The sequence below is a fragment of the Triticum dicoccoides genome, chromosome 6A (genome assembly GCF_002162155.2).
Source record: "Triticum dicoccoides isolate Atlit2015 ecotype Zavitan chromosome 6A, WEW_v2.0, whole genome shotgun sequence".
NCBI lineage: Eukaryota > Viridiplantae > Streptophyta > Magnoliopsida > Poales > Poaceae > Triticum > Triticum dicoccoides.
Genome location: NC_041390.1, coordinates 16,886,951 through 16,897,680, shown reverse-complemented (window position 1 = coordinate 16,897,680; position 10,730 = coordinate 16,886,951). Strand labels below are relative to the sequence as shown.

The 10,730-nt window shown below is 51.6% G+C and overlaps 1 protein-coding gene across 1 annotated transcript; it reads left to right on the top strand.

Annotated features, from left to right (window-relative positions):
- The first annotated feature begins 1,804 nt into the window (after positions 1–1,804).
- LOC119318963 (high-affinity nitrate transporter 2.1-like) lies at positions 1,805–3,587 on the top strand. The gene has a single exon (XM_037593504.1). It carries the CDS (start codon positions 1,881–1,883, stop codon positions 3,408–3,410), a length of 1,530 nt encoding a protein of 509 aa, XP_037449401.1. The 5' UTR covers positions 1,805–1,880; the 3' UTR covers positions 3,411–3,587.
- Positions 3,588–10,730: the final 7,143 nt, after the last annotated feature.

Below are 10,730 nucleotides of genomic sequence, written 5' to 3'. Positions count from 1 at the left end.
GCGTGCGATGACGGCAGCGGAGGGCCTCTCCATACCCCGAATCCACGGGCGGTGTGGGCGCCCTGATCCGCAGGGTGCGGCCCTCCTAACGCCACGACGATTTCCGGTGGTGGCGGGCTTGCGGCAGTGCATGGGCGCCCAAATCCTTGGGGTGTGGGTCTTCCATCAGTGTGCCGGCTCCCAGCGGCGGGCTTGGGCAACGGCGTGGGCGGATCTCGTCGCTTCGGTCACCGCAGAGGAATCTGGACCTTGGGCGGCTGCCCTGGTAGGCATAGCAACGGCACCCTCGGATGGCGGCCCTCGCAGGTGGTGGATGGACGGCATCTTGACCGCGTGGGCGGTGAGTTGCTGGTGGATCTCCTCCCCACTGTAGGCTCTCTCCTGTTGCACTTAGTGGCTTGTGATCCCGGTCGTCGGCCTCGGTGCATTCGCGGGAGCTGGTAGAGGTGACATCCGACTGGAGAAAACTCTGGATGACTCGCTCATCCAGACGGTGGCGACGACCAAGGTCGTCATTCTCCTCCTTGCAGGTGCCGTCGAGGTTGCTACCCTCCATCCTGACCCCATGCCCGGGTGAAAACCCAAAATTTCCTCAGATTGGGCGACGGCGGCACTGTGTGTGTCGTGCCCTTCTTGTAGGCGCCGCCTGGGGCATTCGGGTGCTCAGTTAGAGGAACTGTAGGCGGATGGGATGGGACAAGTGGCAGCAGGTGGTGTTCGCGAAGGAGGAGTGGCGTGGCATCTAGCACGTCGACAACGGTGTGTCTCGGAGGCATGGAGCAGCGGGGTCTCGTTGGTGGGCACTTGATGATGGATGAGCGCGGGATGGAGGTGTTGTCTGGCGTCGTGATGGAGTCGACGTCAGCTAGGCCTGGCAAGGTTGATGCGCCAGAACAACTCTAAAGATCGATCGGTGAAAGAGGGTGGCGGCAGCCTCTAAGAGTGTGCTGGACTATTGTGTGCCCCAGACCCGATAATGTGTCTTGGTTGGAGCCTCCAGTTTTAGATGTTAAGCTATGGTGCTAGGTCTGTTTGGTATTCGGCTCAGACTGTCGGCGCTCATTCATCTAGTGGATAGGAGTAGCGACACATGTTGTCAAGATGGTGGTTTCATACGTACTGATGTATTACTTTGTAAGATTTTAATGAATAATTAATAAATTGGCTGCATGCATCACTGAGATGCAGAGGCCCGGGGTCTTCCTTCTTTTCTAAGAAAGGACCTTGGTTATTTTTACAACACCATACTCACAGGATATTACTGGTACCTACATGTGCGCAAGCACAAATGTGATAGGCTATTGTCCAGAGTCAACTCTTTGCACAGTTTTCAGCAACACAACACGTACTGTAGCTAGCTCTGCAGTTAGTAGAGTCAACTCTTATATCTGTACTACATCTTTGCAAAAAGAAAGAGCTCGTAATTTACAGTTGGCGTAGGAATATCTCAGCCTGCAAGTTCTGCAGTCAGATCGAATAAACCCAACAGTGTCAACTCTTTTGCGCTGGTACAATTAATGACCTGCATAGCATATATATTCATATCATATAAGTAGTTTGGCAGCCGTGATAAGTTGAACAGAACAGATGTACGATCGTTGCAACAGGTGTTTACTAAACTATGTTTAATTTGAGCCGAAACAAGACAAAGGAAACGCGAGCAGCATATGCCAGCGAATATGCCAAACCGAAGCTGCTCTCTTGGTCTATAAATACATACCTTCGTGTAGTCTCTCGAGCAGAAACACAAGCGTTACAACCTTGATAGCTAGAGCCACCTTTGTAGTCAGCTACCTCTGGCCTCTCCTAGTCCACAGTTCAGCTCAGCTCCAAGGAGCAAGCAAAGCGGAAGCCCTCTTCCAGCCTCAACACAAGAAGATATGGAAACGGAGGTCGGCTCCCCGGCCACCGCCACCGCGACGCCCATCAACTTCTCGCTGCCAGTGGACTCTGAGCACAAGGCCAAGTCCATCAAGATCTTCTCCTTCGGCAACCCACACATGCGTGCCTTCCATCTCGGATGGATGTCCTTCTTCACCTGCGTTGTCTCCACCTTTGCCGCTGCGCCGCTCATCCCCATCATCCGCGACAACCTCAACCTCACCAAGGCCGACATCGGCAACGCCGGGGTCGCCTCCGTCTCCGGCGCCATCTTTTCAAGGCTAGCCATGGGCGCCATCTGCGACCTTCTCGGCCCGCGTTATGGCTGTGCCTTCCTCGTCATGCTCTCCGCACCAGCGGTGTTCTGCATGTCAGTCATCGATGGTCCTGGAGGATACATCACTATCCGGTTCCTTATTGGTGTCTCTCTTGCCACCTTTGTGTCATGTCAGTACTGGATTAGTACCATGTTCAATAGTAAGATCATCGGGACGGTCGGTGGCTTGACGGCGGGGTGGGGTGACATGGGCGGCGGTGCCACACAGCTCATCATGCCTCTCGTCTTTGACGGCATCCTGGCATGTGGTGCAACACGCTTCACAGCATGGCGCATTGCATATTTCGTGCCAGGAATGATGTTGGTGGTGATGGGCTTGCTTGTCCTCACCACGGGGCAAGACCTTCCCGACGGCAACCTGAGGAGCCTTCAGAAAAATGGTGACATGAACAAAGACAAGTTCTCCAATGTTCTCCGGGGCGCCGTCACCAACTACCGTACATGGATCTTCGTCTTCATCTATGGCTACTGCATGGGCGTCGAGCTCACCACCAACAACGTGATAGCCGAGTACTACTATGACAGCTTCCACCTCGACCTCCGTGCTGCCGGCACCATCGCTGCTAGCTTTGGCTTGGCCAATATCTTCGCACGACCAATGGGAGGCTACCTCTCCGACCTTGGTGCCCGCTACTTCGGCATGCGTGCCCGTCTCTGGAACATCTGGATCCTCCAAACAGCTGGTGGAGTCTTCTGCATTTGTCTTGGCCGTGCATCAAGTCTGCCCACCTCCGTCACTTGCATGGTCCTCTACTCCATCTGCGTCGAGGCTGCATGTGGTGCGGTCTACGGTGTCATCCCTTTCGTCTCCCGACGCTCCCTCGGCCTCATCTCTGGCATGAGCGGCGCAGGCGGTAATGTCGGTGGCGGGCTGACACAGTTCCTCTTCTTTACGTCATCACAGTACACCACCGGCAAAGGACTGCAGTACATGGGTATTATGATCATGGTGTGCACACTCCCCATCACGCTTGTGCACTTCCCGCAGTGGGGATCTATGCTCCTTCCTCCCAGCGCCGACGCCACCGAGGAGGACTACTACGGTGCCGAGTGGACAGAGGAGGAGAAGAGCAAGGGCCTCCACCTTGCCGGCCTCAAGTTCGCCGAGAACAGTGTCTCAGAGCGCGGCAAACGCAATGCCATCCTGGCAGTACCTTGCAGCCCACCTAACAACACGCCCCAGCACGTATAAGCCTTCACTCCTTTTACCTTAGCGTATACCACACGTATACATAGTATATATGTGTATGTACATGCCCCTGGGATCGAGGTGGTGCACCCCATCAGGACGTTGTGGTATGCTTCATACCCACATCGCGTGACTTTTTGGGTGCCTATCCAAAATCCCATTGGAGGAGGCCTTAGTCTGCAATAGGGGCTTTGTAATATGTTATGAGAAGAGTTCATATGTGAACATTCATCGTTCTTGCGTACTGTGTCTCCTTAATTTTCATTGCACTTGTGTGCGCTTGTGCTGATTGAGTCTTGCAACTTGGACTGCTATTTTTCCTCGTCCGATATAGCGGCTTTGGCAACCGACGGTGACTTTAGAGTATTATATCAATTATATACAATATCACATGTCTGTATGTCACACACCAAATGCTAGAGAGCCGCTACTCGTTAACTAACACATTGGTCAATGAGGTTGCTGGTCCCCTAAACTTGTTTACTCCAGCTAGCTAGTAAAGCCACCTGCCGAAATAGAATACACCTTCTGTCACTAGCTAGACAGCTCTTGGTACTTTATGTAGTAATGGTTAGACTTCAGTTGCATGGCAATGCCACTTTAACGCGGTGTTATTAGATAAAAAGAATCGAACACGGAGTTTACACGGAGAGATCCATAATATATCCCACTGAATTTGTTGGTGCTTCCAAACTAGCTAGTACTAAATTACTCCAATATTGGATCAGTGTGTAACTGTAAGCTCTGCTCCACAATATTTGGGCCTCGAATTGGAGTGAGAGTACATAGTCTACATATATGTCTCTTTCTGTAAATTGTTGCTTGTTGCTATTAAGAGAGATGAACTCTCATCAGCCGTTCCATTTCCATGCACGTGCAGTGATCTTGTTTTCTAGGCTCCACCTCCTTGTACTTACTTCACCAAAAGCCCAAAGTATATAACAATTAAAATATTTTACTCCCGCTAGCTCCACAAGTCTCTATCTTAGAAATGCAAGCGTACGGCGGTACGGTGTGGTTGCTATGGAAGCGTATGGAGAACTTAGGGCATCTCCAGCCGTTTGGCCCCCCAGGTCGAATAAATAGAGTGGCCTGGGGGCATACCGGTGCTAGTTCGGCCCCTGGGGGCGACCTAGCTCCCAGTCACGCCCCCAAGCGCCGGCTCCAGGATTGCAGAAATTTGAACTAGGTCGTTCCCGCTCACAAAAGACGCCACAAATCCGGCGATCGGACGTAGACTGGCGTTACAAAAAACAGAGCGCCGCATGCCGCAAGTTCGCGTGCGCAAAAAATCACTCGGCGGGGTCGGCTCCAGGCGTTGGCGGAGTCGGCGTGCGCGGGCTCGGCAGTGTCAGAGCTGCTTCGGTGCTGGGCTGTGTCGGCGCGGCTTCGGTGCTGCTGGGTGGCGATGTAGAGGCGTCGTTCGGGCTTGGCGTCCGTGTGGCCGTGGGCGCGGGAGCTGGCGTCATCGGCGTCGTCGGCGTTGCCGTCTGCATCTAGTTCAGGATGAGGCCGCGCTCCGCCATGTACCACGCCCTGAGCTACTCGTCGTTGATCTGGAGCATGTCCGCCCCGCCCATCAAAAAAGTCACGTCGGTGTTCCTCTTCTTCGCGGCGACGTTCGTCCGGAGCAGGTCGATGTTGGTCCGGAGCAGGTCGAGCTTGATGGCGCTGTTCGTCATCAGCGACGACCACCGCGCCTCGGTCTTCTCTTCACGTAGGACGGCCCGGGCCTGGGCGTCGGCGATGCAATGCTCGATGGACTCCTGCACTCGCGCGGTTGCCGCGTCGGTGTTTTTCCCCTTCTTTGCCAATTTGTGGCCGTCCGGCCGCCCCTCTGACGCGGCCGGAGTCGTCGCGTCCGGCTTGTATGTCTCCTTGGCCTTGTCGAGGGCACGTTGGACTTCCGCCCACTTCTCGCACTTGTCAATGCGCTTGTAGACGTGGAGGTGCTTGAAGTCGGCGTCTTGGTTGCCGCGCCGATACATGGTGAACATACGCAGCAGCTGCGCGGAGGAACAAACAGTTGGCGGGCGGCGGGCGTAGACGATGAAGAGATGCGGGCGAACGGCGTGCGTACCTGATCCTCAACGCTGGCGCCGCTCTCCGGGCGAGCCGCGACCTCCTCGACGATTCCATGCCATTTGTTGCATGCCAACTGGATACACCCCTAATGGTTCGCCATCGTCTTGGAGCCGCGCTGCATGTAGACGCCTTTGAAGTAGGGGTCGACGAGCTTCCGCTCGCCGAACTCGGCCTTGATGCGGTCCCAGTACGTCTCTAAGCTCTGGTTCGCGCCGGTGGTCGGGTCGAGGCAGACGACTTTCCATGCTTCGGCGAGGCATTCCTCCTCCTTGGACGTCCACTTGATGCGCGGTTCGCCTGACCTAGCCGCCCGCTTCTTCTTCTTCTGGCGCCCCTTCGTCGGAACAGGAGCCGGCTCCTCCTCCTCCTCTTCCTCCTCCTCGTCGTCATCCTCCTCCTCGGGAACCTGCGCTTTGTGCGCGTCCTCGCCGTAGACGTAGCCGAGCTCGTCCTCCATGTCGCCGCTGAGATCCACTACCTCGTCCTGGGTGGCGAACCCGGGAGACGCGGCGGCCGCGGTCGATCCTGTTGCGATGATGTCGTCCATGTCGGCTCCTGTGTCGTCGGTGTCGCCGAGGTGCGAGAAGGGCAGCGGTCCACGGCGGAGATGGGGCGTCGGTGTGAACGCGTAGGCGGGCGGCGAGTAGTTGTATGGAGGGTACTGCACGCCGACGAAGGCGGGCGAGGGTGTGCGCGTCGCGGCGTGGCCATGGGGGAAGGTCACGTTTGGGTTGAACCCACCGTGCGCGTCGCCTCGGCGTAGCCGGGCGACGACGAACCCCATGGAGATCCGACGCCTTGCTGTCCCTAGGGCACGTACTGGGCGTGGCTGACGACGGGTGGATTCATCATCCCCGCGTGGTCGACCAATGAGGAAGACACAGCCGCGCGCGCCGCGTTGTCGCGGGCCTTCTTGGCCATGGCCCTGTTCCGCCGGTCGGCGGTGACTGCGTCGCGTCGCTGAACTTCCACCCTCCACTCGGCGTTCAACAGGCCCGGTGGCTTCAATGGCGGCGCCCTCGGCTTCCTCTGCTTCGGCTGGGCCACGGTGCCAGTAGCGGTTGCCGCCGCGCGCGGCATGGCGTACTTCTTCGGCGGCATGGCGACGACTGGAAGGCGAGCGGGAGGGGGTTTGGCGGGAGAAAGGGAGGGAATGGCGGGAGGAAGGTGAGCGAGCGGGAGAGATGCGAGGCAAAAGCGTCAAGAAACGGCGGGAAAAGGCCCTCGGGTCGCCGCCAGGGCGGACCCACGCGCCTTTTTCGCTTGTGCCGGCTCCCCAAGCGCCCCCCAGGGCGCCGGGTTCGGCCTGGGTCCGTCGGCACCAGTTTTGGCCCGAGCCGGTGAAAAACGGGTTTCTGGGGGCGCGACTGGGCCTTTTTTTGACACCGGCGCGACAAAAACGCCTGGGGAGGGCCTGTTGGGGGCGCGGCTGGAGATGCCCTTCATATTCTACAGCCTGAGCTCTCATTAGCTGACATCAAAATCTGCTACCTATATATCTAGGAAGTGACAGGGATGCATTTATATCTAAACAAGCCAAGTTGGTCTGTCCATGGAAAAAAAGCGAAGTTAATTTGTAGAACATGGAGAGAAACGTCAAGAGAGTCAGTGATCAAATTGAGCACTCTAATGTGACAAATACAAAACTATGCCAAGAGGCAAAGAGTTGACATGCAAGAGTTGAGACATTGGCCCCGGTCAACACAAATGGTGGTCGATACGGACCTGGCCTTTTTATTTGACGAAAGACATGACTAGATCTTAACCCCGGGGCATCTGCAGCGCACCTTTTTACTCTGCATCACATGATGTTTTGTTTCAGAAAATTCATAAAATGAGTTGTAAAATTTCAAAAATAATATCTGGGGAACAATTTGGTGTTTAGATATTAGAGCGAATTCGACCATCGGGAGTGGTTTTTTTTAATCTGGATGACAATTATCTTTTTATGCATGGGCTTCAAAAAACGCTTGTGTTTATTTATAAAATTCATAATTCAATTGCAAACTTTCACAAAAAAAACTAAATTCAATTTTGTGTATCTATATTAGAGCGAATCTGACCCCAGGGAGCACCTCAGTGGATATTTGTTTTACGGCTCACAACATTCTCTTTCTCTTGGAATGTTCAAAATTAGGATGAATAGTTTTACGAATATATATATATTTAGATATTAGAGTGAATCTAACCACCGGAAACAATAGGAGTCAATTGTTTTTCAGTCTAGATAAAATTGAGTAGAAAAGTTAAAAACGATATCTAATAGTAATTCAAATTAGTTACAAAAATTAAAAATTGTAATTTCGACACCTCAAAACTGTGAAAAACTAAAAGTTACAAGTGTAATTCTGTCATAACAAAAATGAACCTTGGAAAATGCATAAATTCATAAAATAAATAGAAAGAAAAATCCTAAATATAGGCGTAGCCCAAATTTCAGAAATGGAATGAAGATGAAATGATATAGCCATCGCAGTGCGTGATTGATCATCCTGAAGCTCGAATGAAGGGAAAAGCAAATTGAAACGGAGGCAAAAGATATGCCTCATATATGAATTAAGAAGAGAGGAAGTTTTACAAATATCCCACATGCACCCTATGACAATTAATCTCATGATACTATTTTCCCTAGGTGTTTTACAAATATCCATCACTTGCGGGCATTCTGATGTTCTTCGTCGCGCGTCTAACAACACCATGCTCGGCCGCGAAGCTATGAGGGTGGGCAGCGTGAACGGCTCCTCCTGTTTCGCTCCTTCCTCCTCTCGGCCGCCTAGTTCGCCTCCTTCCTGTACTTCCTTTTTTCTGGTTATTTCTCATTACCCTATTGTTTTTATCTCCTCGTGGAAAATACTGTATGACGGCCACGTTGTTTACGGGTAATAAAACAACCTGTGGGGCGTTGCCCCCCGTCATTCTAAAAAAAACAATTTTCCCTTGTTCGAAATGTTGGCGAGCAAGATTGGCGGTGGAGCACTTTTTGTAAATGGACTAAAATTTTAACACGAAATAGAACACAAGGTCGGAAGGCTAGAAAATTTAAGCGACTGGGAATTGATAAAATTCGTCAATTTGGCATATGTAAGATTGTTTGACAACTTGCCAATGTCGGACTTAGGATTTTTTTTTTTGCATCGTATGTGGGACTTAGGAGTTTGGAGCACTGATGGTCGATGCATGTACGGCCAGATCAATATATATAACCAACATTCATTTTCGCCAACGTTTGTTAATACATGCTAAGATATAGAAACTAAGTAAACAAATTAAGAGACGAAACGTGAAGCAAACCATCCTTCCTGTCGCTAACACAAATGCGCAGAGACGGGGATTAGGCTGCTGATAATGATGCAGGTACCGTACTACACCGGCTGCAGTCTTTTTTTGACACTAATATCTGAATTATATTAACTAAGTAGAGTACAAAAGAAATAGCCAAACATAGGACAGTTGTGCTTAATTTTATACAAATAATAATTTAATTTTTTTTTGAACTTGGTACAGATACATATGCTCAAGAAAATGCGAGTACCAATGTCAAGTCTGAAACTTGAACCTTGATAGGCTGGGGATAGCACTGTCTTCTAACCACCCAAGCACAGGTTAGTTCACAAATAATGTAAAATTTAGGACACATATCTATGCCCTCAGGTAAATCCTTGTAGCCTGAATCCACTGCAGCTTGATTGGTCATCCCCCAATAGCCGGAGGAGAGAATGGTGACCCAAGATGAGCAGTAAGTGTGTCGCTCAGACAAACTTATGGAGGGAAACTCCTCTTTGATGTTGCCGCAGTAGCCACCAGTCCTGTATGATGCAATCAGGGGGAAGAAGTCGAATCCAAAAAAGAAGAAAACTCTTTGCAGGCATCACGGTTAGTCACGGCAAATCCAAGAGCGGCAGTACGTAGCTGCCCTCGACAGGAAGTTTACAATACGGTCAGATCCGCATCAACCACGGTACGTGACCAATCCGTACTCTTGCTCCTGAACGGCATGGCTGATGTCAACTCTTTGGACTTGCTTAGGATCTCGATGGCAGCTAATGAGAGTTCAAGCTATAGATCACCCACCTTTGAAACCAGGATATTACACTCCGTACGCTTCCGTAGCAGCCACCATACGCTTGCTGTTTAATTGCATAGGATGGAGAGACTTAAAGTGGAGCCATGTGCTTGCAGCCCTGACAAATCAAATCAAATGGGACACATCATGAATCTCCGTGTCATTTCCTTGTTTGACCATTTTTTATTCTCTTTTTCTTTCTATTGCACAATGAAAATTAGAGCCTTTAAGATAAGAAACACAAGCTAGGCGAACAATTAACCTAAGAGACAAGATCACCAAGTACGGAGAGGTGTGGTTCCATGCTAGTATATGCATCGAAATTCTAGCTGCGTATCGTCATCGGTAACCTAAAGTCTGACCGCATCCGTATATGTTTATCTACATTGACATCATAGTACGGTGTAATTTGTCTTGACATGTTTCCTTACCAGACAAGTATGCAATTTGAGAGGCCAGTCGCTCATTGACCAACCTGGAGTGCTCATGCTAACCAGGAGCAGATTCACTAGTAGAAAACAGGGCTTTGGTTCAAGCCGGGTCAGCCCACTAGTCCCGGTTCAGGCTAGAACCAGGACCAATATGGGGATTGGTCCCGATTCGTGAGCTCAGGGGGCCGGCCGGGCCACGTGGGCCATTGGTCCCGGTTCATCTGGACCTTTTGGTCCCGGTTGGTGGGACGAACCGAGACCAATGGGCCTCGCTTCTGGCCCACCATCACTGGTCCCGGTTGGTGGCTTGAACCGGGACCAAAGGCTCCCCTTTAGTCCCGACTCATGTCACCAACCGGGACCAATGAGGTGCCTATATATACCCCTTCGCGCAAGAGCAGAGCACAGTGCTCTGTTTTTTCTGGCCGAGGGGGAGAGGGCTTTGTGGTGCTCTAGCTCACCTCCTATGCACATGAGATGTTCGATGGAATGCCCGAGCCACACTACTTAAGCTTTCTCCTCTCGAAGCTCGAACTCTAAGCTCCATTTTCCTCGAGATTTGTCTAGATTTAGCGGTCCGTCACGTCCCGTCCCCGTCTTCATCGCCGTCGATCACCCGCGCCGATCTCATCACCGACACCACCGTGGTGAGCCTCTTGTTCTTATCTTCTTTCTGAAAGGAAAAATATTCTTACTTGTATGTTTAGATAGATACTTGTATCATTTTCTTACATTTATTATTGC